General features: G+C 37.9%; 1 protein-coding gene and 1 long non-coding RNA gene across 2 annotated transcripts; both read right to left on the bottom strand.

Moving 5' to 3' along the window:
* Positions 1–7,173: 7,173 nt before the first annotated feature.
* On the bottom strand, positions 7,174–10,673 carry LOC132905442 (uncharacterized). Its single transcript, XR_009657794.1, has 4 exons — positions 10,397–10,673; positions 9,335–10,137; positions 9,089–9,188; positions 7,174–8,999 (listed from the first exon to the last, which is right to left on the bottom strand). It is a non-coding gene; the product is annotated as an uncharacterized LOC132905442 (long non-coding RNA).
* A 553-nt stretch (positions 10,674–11,226) lies between these two features.
* On the bottom strand, positions 11,227–14,954 carry LOC132905406 (SH3-containing GRB2-like protein 3-interacting protein 1). Its single transcript, XM_060956707.1, has 5 exons — positions 14,418–14,954; positions 13,636–14,031; positions 13,075–13,217; positions 11,478–12,115; positions 11,227–11,317 (listed from the first exon to the last, which is right to left on the bottom strand). The coding sequence occupies exons 1-5, from the start codon at positions 14,548–14,550 to the stop codon at positions 11,314–11,316; spliced, it is 1,314 nt and encodes a 437-aa protein (XP_060812690.1). The 5' UTR covers positions 14,551–14,954; the 3' UTR covers positions 11,227–11,313.
* Positions 14,955–19,340: the final 4,386 nt, after the last annotated feature.

Here is a 19,340-nt window from a genome sequence, read left to right on the forward strand (position 1 = left end):
CGCGCAGATCGCTCGCATCCAAGCGTGGCGGTAGAAATTTTTCTGGATGAGCAACGACGTCAATGGCGAACCTAATCGACAGACCGTCTAATCCGGTCGCGAGACTGCAATCGGCATAAGTTAGAAACGGTATGGCATAATGGGCTGCGTTGCAACACTACGCGTGGGCGCCACTGCAAGGCGCAATGCACTTATGCACTTACATATAAAAGGATGCGGCAGATCTGTAACGGAGCGGCGTTTCCAAGCGAAACGAACGGAGAGAAGCGACACGTACGGGCAGAAACGAGACCACGAAGAATCGAGATCACGGAGAAAGTAAAACACAAAGAAAGAGAGGAAAAGAGGCAGAGAAACTACCGGTTCGATACGGTCGTAAACGATAGAACGAGAATATCGATCCCTGTTACGAGGACTCACGATAGACGAAAATCTAAAATAGCACCTTTATCCTTGAAACGAAAAAAATATAGATATTTTTAAAGCTATTCCTTTGTTGGTCTATGAGAGTAGACTACCTAAGCTGAATGTAGATGAATGAGAAAGTTGGACAGACAATGAGGCGAAAATCGTTGCAAAGTGAGTTCGACTTGGGTAAAGCGATGAAAGATGAACGTGGCGGATAATTGACGGTTAAATATCGGATATATAATTCATTGAGTGGAATTCGCGCAAGCTTACTTACAGTTTGTTACTTATAATTCATGTCAGAATACGGATCAGTGTGAAAAGTAATCGGTTTTAATATTTAGGGAAATGATAAATTAAATTTAAAGTGATTTATGAGTTTCTGGATGTCCTGTTTCACAATGAGAGTCTAATGGATGCCGTTATTTGCTCGTTTTACTTACCTAACGACTCGTGAGTGAATTCGTATCTCTTGCAGACGCGAGTCTTCTTTCGAATAATTTGTCGAACTTCCTACGATATCATTATTGAATTTTGATAAGCAGCGCATAGTTCACCGAATGTTATTGGATATTTATCGATCGACATTCATCTGAAGTATCCAAATAAAGTTCGATTCACAGAGACGTGAAACGAAAGTGGAAAAGGAAAGGAAAAGCAGTGAAAAGATAGAGAAACAGGAGGGAAAAGGAACTGGCAGCAGATGCATAGGTCGGAATGCGGCATCGGTTGCCCAAGGAGAACCACTTCGCGCTGCGCCCTAGATATTCCACAGCAATCCGTCGTTCGACGTCGGCTCTACGTGCGCCATGGCGTCGACTCCTGCATGCATAAGGCTATTTAACTAGTTAGCTGTTTTCGACGAGTATACTCGTCACGAAGGAATGGCAATATTTTATGTTATGACGAGCACTGTCAGTAATAAAATTAAAAAATAAAACAGTCATTTCTTTACAGCTTAATTCTATATTACAACAGCCACATATACTCTGTGTTTGACGAGTATACTCTTCATCGTTTACTTTTTGCGACACATTTCAGATACACATTTTTCAAAATTTTCAAAGAGGTCGAAATAGCTAACTGGTCAAACGAATAATTATCGAACACACATGCGTTCCCATCGTCTGGTGATCTTTCAACCCTTTCCAGAGCGCAGCTGATCCGATACATACGTGAAAAATGTTTTTGCAAATAATTTTAAACAAATGTCGTAATAAGAACTAATCAATAGATGTATAATACGATAAATTCGATGAACTATAAGCGGCTACCAGATTGAAAATTTTCTGATTAATTTCGAATTTTTGTGAATAGATACGATCAAAGAAATGCAACTCCAAATATAGCTTAGTTTCACCTTCTAAATATTTTACTGTCTAAATTTCATAAGCGACACATAATTAATTGCATATTGTACATAAACAGGATGGACAGGGGATGAAAAAACAATAAAAAATACGATGAATCGACGATAGAAATTTCTATAAAGCCTCACCCTCTGTTTAGATAAATAAAATCAAAATTGACAATAATTCCTTCACTGCATTCGGCATATGACAAAATTACATTTTCTAACTTTTTTTTAATAAATAGATGTTTCGCTTTGTTGCCCGTTATTGATAATTCACTAATGGAATTATATTACCTGCAACTGGCACAAACTTTTCTTCCAATCATTTCCCAAAGATTTCCCACGTGATTCAAATTTCGAAACAAGCTGACCACGTTAGAACCTTGATATTTTTTTGATGTGGCCATTGTTTCGTATGTCTAGATCGTTGTGCTGATAAATAAAATTATCACTTTTGATTTCTCCTGTGAATAGTACTAAAACCGTCTTTATATCATACATACGCTCGGACATATATTATATACGTTTCTTTCCTAGTTTCCCTAAAATGGTATCACACACAAATTTGTCGTTAGAATGGAACAATTATATAAGATTTTAGGCATCGTACCGTGTCTATCACGTATGCTCAATGAAGAATTTTTACAGCCACGACTTCCACAGACTTAAGCTGTGTTCATTAATATTCGTAATCGCCTAATACAGTGATCGACCAGCGAGACATACCGCTATAGAATACGTGTACGTATACATACTTAGACTCGAGACGAGTCGCGGTTTCTTCCGCAATCGGCTTGGTAATAAAGTCGACTGCCTCGCCACCGGTAAATCGGCCGCCGCGTCGATACGCTTCGCGTGAGATAAGAAATGCACGCGTGTATATTGGTATGCACGCGAAGGAGCATACGGGAAACGTAGGGTGAAAATGTAAACCGACGGGAAATGTTGATTCGCTTTGCATAGATTGGAAAACGTAAGAGTGATTCGTTTGCTCTTGTTGTGGCGCGCGCGAGCGCATTATTCTCGCTTTCTCCTGATCGTGATTCCGTGTCTGTGTATTGAGAGTAGCCGGCGGATGGTGTGCTTAACGAGTTAACGATGATCGCACGCAATTATGCTTATGGTTGGAGCGGATCGACGCGTTACGAGGATGTTGTCTGATTTTCTGGCACGGTGTCGTGCACGCGAGCGTTCGCTTCTCCGGTTGGATATATCATCCAGTGGAGAACGTAATTCTTACGCTTAGTTTCAGTGTCGAAATTACTGCTTTTAAGTCGAAAGTATCGATGTTTCAACGGGTCCGACGAAATTTCAGTGAAAGCGCGTAGTTTTGTAATTACGATTTACTGTACTCGGACGTCTGTATTTCTACTAATTTTCTAGTTCCCCTTTGTGTTTGTAGTAATCATTTGCTTGGTATAATTCTTCCTGCCTCGAGTGGCAAGACTGAAATCATTTACACGATGCATTCCAATAACCATCCTAAGTTTATATCAGGTCGAGTATTAAAACGATTGGCGATTTCTTAAAATAGCACGTTGTTATCAGTTTTCTACAAAATCTATTTTATCTTTCTTATCAACGAGTAAGTCGATCATCTTATTTCGCTGTTTTATGTGTGTTTTATAAAAAAAAGTTCAGACACATGTAATTTCACAGTATTTGAAAGATTTTTATAATATTCTATTCAATTATTAATATTCTATTCGAATTGCAGACATCAGTGGAAGACGAAGAAACTTATCAGTCAACCCAATATTATCTTATATACCACTTGTTATTACCAAATCAAGAAACCAATAAAAAATTAAGGTCACGGCTATGCAATGTGCATCATCCTCGCTTAAATCCAATTAAGTTACAAATTATTGGAGCCATCTCGGTTTTCGTGTTCGATTAATTTAATTGGTGATCAGTCCCTGATCCTTGCCACCTTGGCGTCACCGTCTCTGTGTCGAGACGAACAGACGAAAAGACGAAGAAAGCAGCCTTCCACGTTGGCCCGATGGTGAAAGTCGTCCAAAATGTCACTGGAGTTTAACCTTACTGCGAATATGTGCTTACGCACGGCTGAGGTGCTGCGAGACAAGGCAGCAGCCGATGCGAAACTAAATACATATAATATTATGGCTTGTTGCATAATTCTTTTTCTGACATCGCGAATACATCAGGATGAAGCGGTAGAGGTGTATACGTGGTTTTACCTTAAGGTCATCCATGTAAAAGTTTCCAGCCTGTTTCGAGAAATCATAGTCTTCTACTATAATTAGGAGACCGAATAGTTATAAGGAACAATGGAAAAATACACATACGCATCGAAATTTCCTGGAATTTTCTCTACAACGATATGATGTTCGGAAATTTCTTCATTGACGATGGAGTTATTCTTTTAACGTTTGATTAAAATGCACGCTTACATCGACGAATTATGAATTACATAAATATCGAAAGGTCTTTCGTTGGAAAGTAGACACGGAAAGCAAGATCGCATCAAAAAAGCGTGTATTATAAATATTTCTCGAATGTTTTAACAGGTTTAATGCGGTCGTTTAGAATCTGAATCGATACATTTTGTAATAGGTGTATCATACATTTATAATAAATTATGTTACAAAAGACCGTAAAGGGTGCTTTCGAATATTTCAAGCGCTTCTATTATTTTTACATAGTACGGTTTCGTGTTACGATCTTACGTTATTGGAACGTAAATTGAAAAACACCTGAACGTATTGTTGAAAAGCGAAGAGAAAGGGAAAGTGGCCTTCCATTTCTCAAACGTCTACCGGCTGTCGTTGACGCCATCGACCTTGCCAGATGCCGATCGTTATTTTCTACAGGAAAAACGGATCATCGATGTTGGCGAACGTTGTGACTTCATCGTTGATAATGTACAGCGTTTTCTCTTTTTCTTTTATATCCACGAGTAACAGTTGTTCGAAATCTTCGTATGAGTATGTCTGTTCGTGTCTTTTAGTGTTTCTATTTTTATACAAAATGTACGTATTATCCTTTTCTATTATCTTGTACAGGGATTCGCTAAAAAGCTAAGCTAAGCTGAGAAGCCCTGAAAATATTTGCTTCCATATACAGCGAGAGTCAAAGATCAGGATGCACCTCGAAGGCACGTTTGTTCAAAAAATCTTACACGTATGTGGCATAAAAAAAAACTGATTGGAAAGATATGACGTATGTAGGAAAATACAAATTAACAATATTTAATACAATACAATAATAATACAAATTAATAATTTATAGTAAAAAACTGAAGTAAGTCTGTAGGTACGTCAATATTATACGAACCTCATTTTTGTAAGTGTTCGTAAGGTGTTTGGTAGAAATGGTTCCGTACATATATTCCATGCATATATCGAAGCAAATATTTTTCAACTTAACACTGCATAGCAGAGCTTAGTTTTCTGGTGGATCTCCGGTTTAAGTGCGTATGCAGATGGTTAACGTGTTTCAGGAATTCGAGGAAAGTTTGTCCTCGCAAAGTTGAAAGACAATCCCTCGGGGCTTCCCCAGCCTCTCGTTATTTTCTCAGAACCGGATTTTGAAACCACAATACATATAAGTATCACACTGGTTCGCCCCTATCCATCCGTGCATATACATATAGCTTTCTTACAATTAGATAGCAACCTACCGGTGTTGCACAACCTCCGGCAAGGTGACCTAGTTGTACCTTCGATCGATGTAGGTTGGAGAACCTTCAGATTCGGTCAAGCTCCCTCCGTGCTCTTTGTTCCCAGGTGAACGTCACGATAAATATCGTTCCTTCGCTTTGGTTCGACTATAACGTTTCTCGAACTTACAGCCAATAGTTAGAATAGTAAACATAGTTATACTTTTATTATACCAGATACCAGATGGAACGAGAATCTAGCAAACAGATAAAAAACGAACAAACCGAAACACGTGAAAAGAATTAGATAAAAATATCAATAGTTTGGTTCTCTCAATTTTGTATCAAAGTTATCGAATTTTAAAAATACGTCGTTCTATCGAGCTTTTTATCAAAATTTTTTGTTCGATTATTACGAACGATATAGATGAGTTCGATTTATAGATATTTTTATCGTGTTAATTAATAAATTTGAATGATTTTCTCCTTTCATGTAAGTAGATCGTAGAACGCATTTCTAAATAGGACTCTGGTTGTACGAGTAACACAAATAGCGACAGCGACAAGAAGGTAGGAAGAAAGGAATGGCTGGAGAAAGAGAGAATCCGTGGAATTCGAGTCACACCTAGAAACAATGACTTCCAAGAGATATTTACCTCTCGAAGGGAAAAAATCACGGAGCGCAACGACGAGACGTGGGCGAGGAAACCCACAGCGTCTTCCTCCGTTTCTTTTTCATTTCTTTGATCGAAGCTACCCTGAACTGCATACAGAAGAAGGCTGGTAAGCACGAGAGTAAGTAAGTACCAGACTCTCTATGCACTAAACATTCGTGTGTTTCGCGTGTGTCACGCACGAGAAATGCAGTTAGCCCGCCCACGCGGTTTCGCGGAAACCCGGCCCTGAAACAATGCGTGCCTCGAAGGGTATATGACCTAAACTTGCCTCAGGAATACTTAGCGACCACGTGAAAACGTTTACCGAAAGAACCTCCATCTTTCTTCTTAAATTCGCTGGAAGAAGATCAACGCGTTATCGATAGTTACTACCATGAATTTATTAATCGCGTTACAGGTAGCTTTGATTAAGCGTAATTGGTAAAATTGAATAATTACAGCGATGACAAGAACCATTGGCATATTCTCTTATTTTTCAATGATGCATTTTTTCATTAGATTTTACACGTCATGTTCATAGCGTCAAATTTTTCTAGTTATACGAAAGCACTGTCAAATGGTAAGAAATTTAATATACTTGGACGTAATTAGTTGGTATGTAAATGCAATAAAAAGTACAATATTGTGCCAATACCTTCCTGATAATTTGATTATGAATACTGAAAGAAGATGCATTCAATTAAAATTGTTTGCATTTATGTTTTTAGAATTATACTCAAGATATGCGAAAATGAAGACATGTAGACATGTAGAAAATAGCCACTCTTGTGGACACTGCAACAGTGATTTAAAAGTCGCCGTTGTTCTCAATATTACATAGTAATAGCATTAATACGATATAGCGAATAGTAGTATAATATACCAATAGTATACTCCAATCATATACCAATAGTAGAGAGATAAGCTACTTTTACTATCAACTTTCATAGATTTCAAATCGCCTTCATCTTTCACCCAGGTTTATGTAATATTTAACGTTACAACTTCTTAATGTTATTAGCCGTAGATGTAGAAAGAGAGAAAGAGAGTAATTTATAACATTTTAGAGCAGTACAATTTATTAACCGATAAACAACGAAATCAGTATATTGTCAATATCAGAAATAATGGTAAAAATATGAAGATCGCTGGATTTATAAAAAAAGAAGTTACAAATGCGATGGAAACAGTAAACACAAAGATCTTTGTGCAACAGGTGCTACCAAAATGAATGAACAGTATAACAAAGTCATGCGATATTCGCTCTATGCATACATCAATGTAAAAGGAATGTTCTGTAAGCAATATATCTAGAAATTAAAAAATAACATTTATTTATAATATATTGTAATATTTTTTTCTTTTCTATTAACATAATTCAGCAGAAAAGCCACAACAGCAAAACTTACTCTAAGTAGATTTAGCTCGATCTGTATTATTTCTTTCTCTTTAACTACATTCAGAAATATATTACAAATCCAACTACAGCAAACTTTGCTGTTGTTGCTACTAACGTAAATGAATCATGTTAATTATCTCTTCTATAATTTGCGTTCGTGGTTACTTGCATTTTTTTACTAATTTGTCAGGACTGTTCTATATCTTAACTCAATCAAGAAAGTGATTTTGCATTAGTTCAGCAGGTTATTATTATTGTATCGTATCGTAGTATTTATCGTGGAAAATACGATACAGACTATGGTGTACCAGGCAATCGAACCCACCCGGACTCTTGGCGTTCACTATGTTATTCACTACGTCGACGTCGCGGCTATTTGTATTCCACGATCTTGGTATTTGAGTATGGAAGGATTTCCCATCTTACATTCGTATTCAATATTAATGTTGAAGATAATTCATGTTTCGTTTGAAGTACCTTCAGATTACAATATGAATGAAACTTTTATTGCGTTGAGATGCACAGACAGAGTATGTAAAATAAGGAATAAACGTGTAATAAATCAAGACCGACGAGTTTCAGAAGTAAATCGATTAACTGAACCAGTACAAGAATTGGAACTTGCTTTAATAGATCATGAAATTCAGGTTTCTTATCCACTTGTGCACCAAGAAGTTGTGACAAAAAAATCAATGATTGCAAAAGAAAGTGAGGGATTTAACGGAAAAGTTAAATAGTCAATTTATCGAAACTGTAGCTATACACGAGGGGTCAGAATTAGCTGAACGAACTAGAGAAAATATCTTAATCGACAGGATGAAGATATTAGAAAAATGTAAAGAACTTTTAAATGATTTGGATGAGAATCCTGATAGATATAATGAGCATGTAAGATTACAAGTCTTGTACTTAAAAATTCTTGATAAGTAACCACAGAGAAAGTTATCGATATAATATTTTTGAAAATATCTCCTCGTTCATCGTTACAACAAATATTCAAAACGATCAAACGAGGAACATCCGAGGAATTTATCAAACTATTAATCTGTTAATGCAAATACATTTACGATAAATCATGAGAAATGACTATCAGAACAGACGTCTGTGGATGAAATATGTTTGCCATCTTTAGACGATTTTCATGAAGAAACATAAAGAACATTCTTTGTTTCAACTTAAGAGGACCGACAAAGTACAAAATATCAATAAATAGCTTGCTATTAAGGAAGCAAATTTTGTGTATTTTTATATTTTTAGACAACACTGATTATTAAAAAAAGATATTGTGTAGGTTAAAATAAAACATTGTGCAAGAACAAATTATAGCAAGCTGGAAATAGTCTTGTTCTGTCGCTGGTATGCGAATAGAACACGTGTCTGTTACACGTCTGAATTCACGAACGCGTAGCAGAAAACGATCGTTTTTTCAAGTTGTACTCGACTGTGAGTTAGAAATATTAGCAGGGAATTTACGGTGTATGCGAATCGGTACGATGATGCAATCAAACGATTAATTTCCTCGTTCAATTTCGACTTTGAATGACTCGATCGTAGTGGCTGCAATGGGAACGCATAGTACATGAGTATTATACATATCGGCAATATTATTACAAAATCTTCAATTAAATGTTACGATAACAACCTACTACCTTGGTTCCTTCGATTTTGTAAACTTCGTCAAATTTGTTGCTTTCTTACAAGAGAGAAATTACAGGTTTCCAATTTCTGTCACTCTGCTTATAGTCGCTAAATAAAAAATATATTAATATTAAAACAAGTATGATAAGAAAAGCTTCAGAATGTTGAAACTCAACTATCGCGAATTAAGTAAATCACAAAAAGATTTTAATATATAATAAAGAAAAAACGTTTTAATTTATTTCATTCTTTACCCAAACCGTCAAAGAAGAACGCTTTGACTCGTTCAAATGATTCAAAATGGTACTTGAAGTGTATCGCGATAACTAAAAGACGTATTTAACGATAGTCATCCTAAACTGTCAGAAGTAGGTTTTCAAAGTTTTCGAAGTAGTTTCTCAAAGAGCCATCTAGAAAATGGTGGAGATAGTAAGCTCTATAATTTGCTAAAAGGTTAGCCGATAATTTACAAGTCTCGTATTACACGTATTATTAGTCTAATTTCTCCATTGTTCCAATTAATTATCATTTAAATTGTTTTTATGTTGATACCTCCGATTTCTCCTCTTAATGAGAGGCATAAAATTTAACTAAACACGATTCTACCCGTCGATCGTGATTTCGTGTGAAATTTTAGAACTGGCCGTATTTTTCTGCCTTCGTCAATTAGTATGCGTCGCGAAGAACACGCGTTTCGTTCAAGTTCGCATAAAAGTACGGTACGATCGGGCGTGGCACCAAGAAAGCCGGGAAAGTGATATCTCTCTACAGTCGGTGTGTTCTGTTCCATTCAGGAACGGATAAAGATTTTTGTCGCCCCTGTTACTGGAGTGCGCGTTAATTCGCTGATAAATCGCCTTTCAAGAACGAAATCGACACTTTCGTTCCTTTTTAAGTTAGAAGATTTTACAAAAATATCTTCAAGTTCATTCGGTATAGCTTCGACGAGTTTCCATATTCATAATAATATTTCGTTGAAAATATTCAGTTATACATCATAAGAGAAGTTGTAGAAAGGTACTTTACTTCGATGTGGAGGTTTGATCTAAGATTTCATCTAAGAAACAAAAATAAGAAGTAGTATAAGCAAAAGTTTATAAATAGCTGAAATTTAATGAAATTTTTTATTTTATTTCTAACCTGAAACGTGTTTATGTGTAATTTGTACATTTTATCAGAAACAAATCACAAGGTAGTTCCGGTTACGGCGTCATAACGTTAGAGAAGCATTTATTACATAATTTTGAAATTTTACGATAGAACCGAGTGAAACAACTTTCGTTGCTTTCGTTTTTAAACACTTTCAAAATTCTTACCGACACCACGCTTTTCTGTTTCTACGCGCCTTCTTCGAATTGTTGGTTAATCAGCCGTGACATTTCAATTAGAAAGAATGTTCACAAAAGGAATATACATACACTTTGTTCCTTATGTTTCCGAAACTTGACGCTCACGACATTTCTTACGATCGTATGAAAAATTAAAGAATGTCACTATGTTTTATAATTGATTTAGAATTTCCATATACATTCGTCATTTTATGACAGGAAAAGATTTCAAAGTAAGATCTCTTTAAAAATTTAGAAGAGGAGGAAAAATTTCTTTTGCTGTATGTGTAATATAATATATAATGTAATATGCATATATGATATAATATGTGTATGTAATATAAAAAAAGTAAAAAATATATGTATCCATACTGCATAACTCAGTACACATATATCATGTTAGAATTGCAGACGAGGTGAACACAGAACATACCTGACATCTTGCGGCTTATTGCTGACATATTATGATCGCGTGTTCTGTAATACCGATCGTTGAAAAGACTGAGATTTGGTTGCGCCCTCTACAATTTAAGGCGCGGAATTTAGAAATTACATATTCATACATATTTACCTACATGTCTAGTTTGAATTAAAATATGACACAATTATAAAATAATTAAATTTCGTGATATGTATTTACACGTTTTACCGTCTCACTGATGCTTTAGTTTTTCTGAACAGTGAATAAAATTCTTACTGATATTTCATGTGACGCAAAAATTACGCTAAAATTACATACGTATATATGCGTTTTATATATTTTGAGATTCTCTTAATCTTGCTTACCGACGGATACAATGACAGAGGTACCACATGAGGAACAATTAAAAATTCAAGTTTTAAGAAAAATCAGTGCTTTATTTAGTTTAAGTAGTCTATGTATTTAATACGAAGCGTAGGTTTGATTAGCTGAAACAGAAACAAAGAACAAGAACATTTAGTAACAGTATTTCGTTCAATTTGTTTAAAAAATCGATTAATATTTCGTTAAAACCGTGCAAAGATCGATTAAAACTCCACTTGCTTCAATTCATTGAAAAAAATAAAAATCTACTAGTAATATACCTACCATTTGGCGATAGAAATTGGTTTACAAGAATCTGATGGCCTGTCGTACGAGTATCCCAACAAACATTGTTGCAAATGGGGTCGTCCGTTTCTGCAAAGCACCACGCTCGTGCATGCAGCGTTCAATCTGTGCACATCCCCGTCTTTGCACGGAACGATACTGAGACTGTGAGGAATATCATGCACCATGTTCCATGGGTTTTGCAATTGCTCCGATGTCTGTTGTTGCGTACTAGACAGTTCTTGTTGTTGTTGTTGCTCTTTATCGACATCCGATTGCGTAGCTACAGATCGTTCGTTCCAGGAATCAGGTTGAATTCTGCTCAGCCAAGGATTTCCAGGATAAGATTGCGGCGGTCCGTAGGACGGTAATTGACCTGGTTGAGGAGGTTGAGCTGGTTGAGATGGTTGAGGCGGTTGAGATGGTTGCGATGGTGCGTAAGACGGTGGTTGCGCTGGTTGTGGCGATGGAATATAGGATGGTGGCGATGGCCAAGTTGGTGGCTGCTGCGGTAAAGTAGGTGGTTGCGATGGTGAAGATGGCGGCTGGGTTTGCGGCGAAGTTGGTTTAGGTGGCAGTGGAGGAGTTGCCGCGCCTTTGCAGTCGACGTTGTACGGGTAGTCACAGACGCCCAATATCTGTGAAGTGATAAATTATAAATAAAACAGAAGGATGCGAGTGGCGTAAAGAATTTAGATCATACGTGGTGTAAGGTACAGTTTAGAGAAAAGCAAATAAATAGGGAAACGTATGATATCTCTTCGTAAGTATTAGGATGCATATAAGAATAAAACAACCCTTACAAATGGTTAGAAAATTATTAAACCCTGTTCAGAGTTTTAGATGTTAAAAAACGTATATCCTCAACAATAATTGTATCCACTGTATTTTTGGGTCGTTGTTCCAGTTCATTTTGATATTCGTATTATTAGGTTTTTAATTATATTTTTAATTAGATATTCTGAAGCGATTCTATGAGTCAGACTTAGACTCTGGGCTATTTAATTCATCTCAAATTGTTTCAACGATCTTCAAACCAGAGAATTACATGGACGCCTGCAAATAATTGTTAATTCGTTATTTTCCTCGAAAATTCTGGCAGATATGTCCGATAATCATTTCTCGAGCAATCTGGACCGATCGTCGCGCTCTCTATGAGACTAACAGGTGTATTAATATCTATGAATGAAAGCGTATGTTCAAATATTCGTAACTGCCATCTCCCGAGGCGCCTCTGTAAACGTTAAAAATCGCATATTGGTAAAACGTTTAACATCGAGGCGTGATTATTATTTGGTCCGATTATTATCTTGATTCTGCGTGAAATTTCAATCCCAAATTATTCGAAGCTTATCTAGCCAAAAAATAATTTATAACAGAAGCAAGAAAACAGAATGACGAAGTAGTATGTAAGGTTAATGCCGAATTTAGTTTCAAGCAACGACATGGAGGTCTCAAGAGCGGCCTTTGACCGTGTACGGAGACCAAGTGGGAGTTCAAGTCGAGGAGACTCTCACGCTTACGTGAGCCACGATGTTACTCTAAGATTTAAGATTCTGCAAATGTCCTAGGAATAACTCATGAATAAGATCCTTACGTCATTATAGACCAAATCGTGAGGGCAGCCGAATTTAATGGGTTTCTTGTAAACACACACGTAGAATTCCGAGCAGTTCGTCGCACTTCTGTAACGACCATTTGGTTCTGGGCAGAGTTTCGTTCCACTGGTCAGAGATGGTCCTGAAGAAAAGACAAAATTTTTTACAATGCCAGATCGATGCGTCAACATCGATGGAATATCAAAGATGAAAAATCTTTTCGCATCTTTATATAATGTAGTTTATTTACTTTAGAAACATTGGCTCTAGTAGCGTAATTTTTTAATAAAAAAAGATATTGCTACAATATGATATCAATAAGTAACCACGTCCTGATAAACAAAATTCTTTTCGCTGATAAACGATCTTTGTCGATTTTTCCTACGCAACTAAAATTCACGAAATTGATATCAGATGGAATTATTTTTTTCATTTGTTCGAACAATGTAATTACCAATCCAATCACGTCCAAATAAATAATATAATATCGAAATAAATCTAAGATCTAAGAGCGAATAACTTTGAAAATTAAGAAAATAAATGTGAAACCGTTTACTTACTTGGCGTGGGCATGGGACGATTGCCGCAATTCACGTTATAATCGTAGTCACAAACTAGGGTAATATCATTGAAGAGTAATCCATCGGGACAGGATTGTTCGGTAACCGTGTCGTCCCAACAATTTAAATAATTGGAGCAACTCTTTGGACTTGGAAACTGTCCCCGAGGAGCGTAACATCCAGGCGGCGGAGTTATTATCGGTATCGGGTTACTAGTTATGGGTCCTGGTAGCTCGTTTGTATCTCCAGGATTAGGAAGACCCGGATAAAGTTGCCTCGTGTTCACATTTCCCGAGTCTTGCGATTCTGTGATATTCGTAGAAGGATTCTTGTTCCAAACGTTTGCACCGTTGTCCATCTTTTGTAAATCCACGAGATCCCATGCGTTTTCTAAATCTACCCGCGTGAAACGTAAGACCACGGTCAATCAATATTTCCAAGTATAACGAAATAGTTTGAAATTTCTAGTCTACGTCTTGTACAATCCCAGAGAAATAAAATTGAAGAAATTCGTCCTATTTTTGGAAAGAGAACCGTCAAACTCGATCTCAGTATATCGGTAGCAAGTTTTTAAATAAATAATTTAAATCCTATACAAAATTCTATAACAAAAGTAAGAATCTATCCGTTCCATAAGAACGTCGCCCTCAACTACAGTTAATACTAGTTTATTACCGATTTTCACGTTTCCACGATATTCGTGTATCGTTTCTATAAATTAACCACTTTCTTTCAACAATTCAAACTTCGAAATAATTAAAAATTAGCATGCAACCACTGACCTTGACGTTGCTGTCGAGAGCGTTCGATGTGTCTTCCATGTAACGTGGTCTCGGAGGATGCCGCAGCAGTTGTTCTCCTGGCGGCGTCGCAGAGACCCAGCACAAGGGACAACGATATCAAGACGAACCTCATAGTAACGTTCGATCACGGATCGATGGAGGTTCTCGAAGACAAGATACGACGATGGGTTACGGGACACCCTCGAGTTTTACGGTTGAAACTCGACTGCGGTTAAACTCGCGATGATCGTCAAGGGATCGTTGGCGAACCTCGGTGTTCGAGTCCTTGCGTTCGATGTTCTGATGCTGGATGGCCTGGACCTGGTCGGTTCCAGGGCTTACATAGGGCATCCCCCACCACGGATCCTCCTTCGTAGGGAGTAGCTTCACAGGAGCCCAATTACGCGGGCGCAGGACCCTGCGGTGGACTCTTGCTCAGGAAGTGCACGACTCTTCTCTTTACACCACTCTTGTTCCCGCTGAAATTCCCCACCACTTTGCAGGCCACCGGGGTCGAACACGTCGCAAGGACGCGATTCGGTGCGCGTCGCTTGGATTCTTATTGGACGAGATTTAGAATGACCGGTCAGGACCGTGTATTCCCCTCTGTGATCATTCGTTTCTCGCGTCCGCGTATCGCGTGGTCGCCGAGACAATGATCTCGCGGATGGCCAGAGCGGTGGACGATCGCGTAGGATGTCAAGGTCCCTTACGAGATATACGTACTTGGAAACGATGTTCCGTAACGGTATCGTCAACAATCGTTTCTCTGTGCATTCAACTCTTTTCGTTTATTTGCTTACGCCTGTAAGGTGCGATCCGATCGTAAGGGTAATCCTTGTTCGGTCGTATCGATGCTTTGGGAACCGTTGGTAGAGTCTGTGGGACGATTTTGTTGCGGATACTCTTGGTCGAAGATCGATAGATTGGAAGACGATGTTTGCAAGACAAAGTAGTTCGCGCTCGTAAAATAAAACTCCTTCCCTTCCCGCAGATTTGTATTTTCATCCAACTCGCGATGCAACGATCTAGCGATAAAGCGTCGCGTAAGTTTCTATTCGTTCTATCGAACATCTTAGATCGTCCGCGCGACATACAGATTGGTCCATTTAAAAACCCTCGAAAATTAATAACATTGCATCCTGTAAATTGTCAAACCGTTTCTGGAAGAAATGTTCTGCGTACGAGGAAATTGATTTGCCAAGCGAGCAACCGATTAGTCATAAACGTGAGACTGAAACCCGGATCAAAGTATTACGCATAACCATCGGTACTTTGTTCGAAAGAGCAATACGTGCTCCGTTCCCGATACGAAAATATCTGTAAGATCAGCGAGAAATATGTCGCGTAGTTACTTAGGAACTTCCGGTGTCCTTGTCTCTTCCAAGTTTCGAAGAATTTCGATGAAAGTTCCCGACCGTTGAACCTGCGAATCTCGAAGCTGGAATGCAGAGGTGGATACACCATCGAGATTACCCTTCGAAGGGTTTCTCATTACCGGAATGCATTTCGATATTCGGGCAAAAGACGCGGCTTTCCTGAATGATTCGACGATTCTACCTTGGTCCTTTCTGGTGGGATATTGCGTGAATTTTATGAGACAGGTTGCGTTGCAGCCTGGGACCAGTGTAGGGCCCATCGTCCTGTTTATTATCCGGCAATGAGGAAGATTCCACGGCCGGTCGAACGAACGAAGGAAAAAAGAAACAAAGCGAACGATTCCACGTAATCCTGAAATTCAGATATTCGCGCCCGATGGCCCCTCCTCGCCAACTTTTGGCAAGAATACCGCGGGTACGTTCGTGAGTCACGCGTGACCTCGCCACTTGGCTTTCCATGCGTGCGACGATTCACATTTTACTGGAAACAGTTAAACGGCGTCGTGAGTTTTGGCCATTTTCGTGGTCCGCGTCATTCAGAAGTTCGTTACACCTACGTTTCAAATCATGTTACGTTCTCGAACAACTATCGTTAAGGAAGATTTGCGATAGTTACGCTGCGGAGGAAGTCGATCGTTTGCCCGTGTGATTAGGGTTCGTAATACGCCATCGAAGAAATAACATAGATGTGCGTGAGTATTGTTTAAGAAAATATTTCGAGTAAGAAAATGTTTATGAAAACGTTCGAGCGTTACCGTATCTATCCAAACTGATCGTCGTATCGAAATTCGAACTTCGGTGCATTATCATCGTCGCGTGTTGCAACAAACACGAGAGGGAAAATTATGAGGTGACACATTTTTCGCAATGGTGAAGTAGGTAAGATGATGAAAAAGTTTGGAAACTAATCACAGTATTGCGTTATGATACCTGTCTAGGAGAAGTGTACGACGGTTTGGTAAAATGGTATGGAAGATCTGCGAGCAGTGACGTGCAGAGATAAAATGTGAGACACTGTGCGTATTCGTGACAAGAATTCGTTGCATGTTAAACTTGCTGAAGCTTCGTAACCTTTCGAAGTTGTGTAGGTTGCGAGAGTCCAGTTTTGTGTACTAAGTAGTTCTTTAAAAATATATTTCTACCAAAAATATTACCGTAATATGCATATGTATAAATAAATATATTACAATATTACAACGATGACAAAGAAACACAGTTACAGTGGATTTTTCGAACCAGCAATTTGAAAGAATAAAATTTTTAACCATTTAACTCTGTTCTAATTAATGAATTTATTAGATAAGTTACACACATATTTTTTAATCGATTTAAACTGATTCCATACGTTCCGTATCAATTTCTCGAATCGAAGCCTGGTGCAGGTATAATTACAAGCCGACCGTATATAGGCGACATTTCTGAAAAAAAAAATCATTGGACACCGTAGGCGTTCGTGAGTCGAATACCCGATACCATCTTACCCTTGTGGAATCTTCCCTGATTCTGTGGTATGCTCGCAAAGATTCTTCCTTCTTCTAAGAAACATCTCGTTTGTTCCCGCAAAAACATGTTTCTTATAATTTTTAAATTAGTCGGGTTATTGTAAAAAATAATTTCGCGTTTTAAAAATTTTACACGGTATCGACTACCACAATCGGGATCGAGGAGCGTGTATCAAGATATTAAAACTGGCAGATAAACGTAATCTGACGTATATTCTAGAAGTTTACATGCATATCCTATCGTTATCGTTCATCCTACAAGACGATTAATCGATTCGATCTTCTCCATTTTGCCGACCAAGTATTCATCGTTGCGTTGTTTATCCTTTTCCTCCTTTTACTTCTGTTTCGGTTAGCTTTTCGTTCGAACCGGACAGTCTGTATAGGATAGCCACGGATGAGACGGGATTATCGAGAAGAACCTGTTAGCTGCTACCCAAAACGAAAGAAATAGAAGGACAAACTATGAAGAGCATGAGAAAAATATGGACGAGAATCTCGGCAGATAAAGAACAAGATGCACGACGTGAAAAGACTTAAAAAAGGATACAGAAGGAGGAAGGTAGAAACGAAACGAAACATCCGAAAGATTCGTAAGAATGATTAATTAATCTTATTTATTTAACACAACTACTACCCTCGGCTTTTTATATTCAAATCTTTCTACTCTCAACTTGTCAAATAAAAAAAAAAAGAAAACAGAAAAAAACAGAAGTAAAATTGAAACGAGATACCGCGCGTACCGATTGCAATTCTTGCAATTTTTGTTCAAACTTGAGATATGTTTTAACGTTAGAGAAATACAGTACAGAAAAAAGGAACGATCAACGTCGATGTAAAAATTAAATATTTAGAAGAATTTAGGTTTAGAAGAATTTTTGTTACAAATATTTCTATCGTATTAAAAAAAAATTAAATTTCTCCGCTATCCTTAAGTACGATTGCGTGTAGAAAGAGAATCTTTGAATTAACGAGATATTGGTTTCCGTAGAAACACGTACCAGTAAGAGGGAAGAAAAATTCGTGGAATCGATGCGAAGGATCTACGAGAGAAGATACGGCTTTTAATAGAATTAATTTCGGCAGCTGATAATACGACTCGCGAACCCAGATAAGCGATTGACGATGCGTGGTGTCGAATCGTATAATAAATTTGATGCAGCTAACACGGTCCTCCACTTAAGTGCAAATACGATGCCGAGGATACAATATGTTGCGAGAGGATGCGCCTTAGCACGCATACCTGAATTGCAAGCTAGCAAGGCAGTTTATTCGCGCGTCTCGTCCAGCGGAACTCATCGTGCAACGTTTCAATTTCCGTGACAGACCGTGATGGATACAGGGAGGCAGCCTTTCGAATAACTTCTTACGATCTCTGAGGTCCTATTATCGTGTCTAGGTCTTTCTTCGTCGTATATCTCCTTTGTACGTCTTCGTGCTTTGCCAAATCAAATGGACGCGCGCTCAACTGTAAATTGAAATTGCGTGCCCCTTAAAGAAAGAGGCTCTTTTTCGTTTCCTTTGAAGATCATTTATCTCGCTGTTAAGAATTTCCCTATCTTAAAAACGTCACTTTTGATCGTTGACAGATAATTTTCTATAGGAAACATCTATTAAATCGACTCGTACATCTTCGCTTACTTTGTCATGTCACATCATTTTGCGCAATTACCATCATACGTCGCTTGTGCTAACTCATGTTCATGCTTCTACGCTTATATGTTTCTGTATACAAACGTTATGTATACGTATGCATACAAAAAGCTTCGACTTAAATTTACCCACGATATTTCTAGTAATTTATTTAAGTTGGTTATCAGAAAATGTAAACAATTATATATTTCAGATACATCGAATACAGGAGTGAGAGAGAGAGAGAGAGGGAGAGACGATTCGTATTCCGTTGATGCATAGCGATCTTTCCAACGTAGGAAAATGCTGTTGGTGAAGGAGTTGCAGATATGCTGACAGATACGGTCGAACTACTTTCTATTAGTTGATGAATTACAACGTGCTATGTGTATGTTGTAACCGATAAGCAG

The sequence above is a fragment of the Bombus pascuorum genome, chromosome 3, assembly GCF_905332965.1.
Source record: "Bombus pascuorum chromosome 3, iyBomPasc1.1, whole genome shotgun sequence".
Taxonomy (NCBI): domain Eukaryota; kingdom Metazoa; phylum Arthropoda; class Insecta; order Hymenoptera; family Apidae; genus Bombus; species Bombus pascuorum.

Bases quoted from the DNA above. Each gene is read 5' to 3' on its own strand.
- LOC132905406 (XM_060956707.1), bottom strand. From the start codon at position 14,550: ATGAGGTTCGTCTTGATATCGTTGTCCCTTGTGCTGGGTCTCTGCGAC. The intron at 14,032-14,417 runs GTCAGTGGTTGC...TCACGCGGGTAG, and splicing joins CTCTCGACAGCAACGTCAAG to ATTTAGAAAACGCATGGGAT. The intron at 12,116-13,074 runs GTAAGGATCTTA...ATCACTTCACAG, and splicing joins ACGATTTGGTCTATAATGAC to ATATTGGGCGTCTGTGACTA.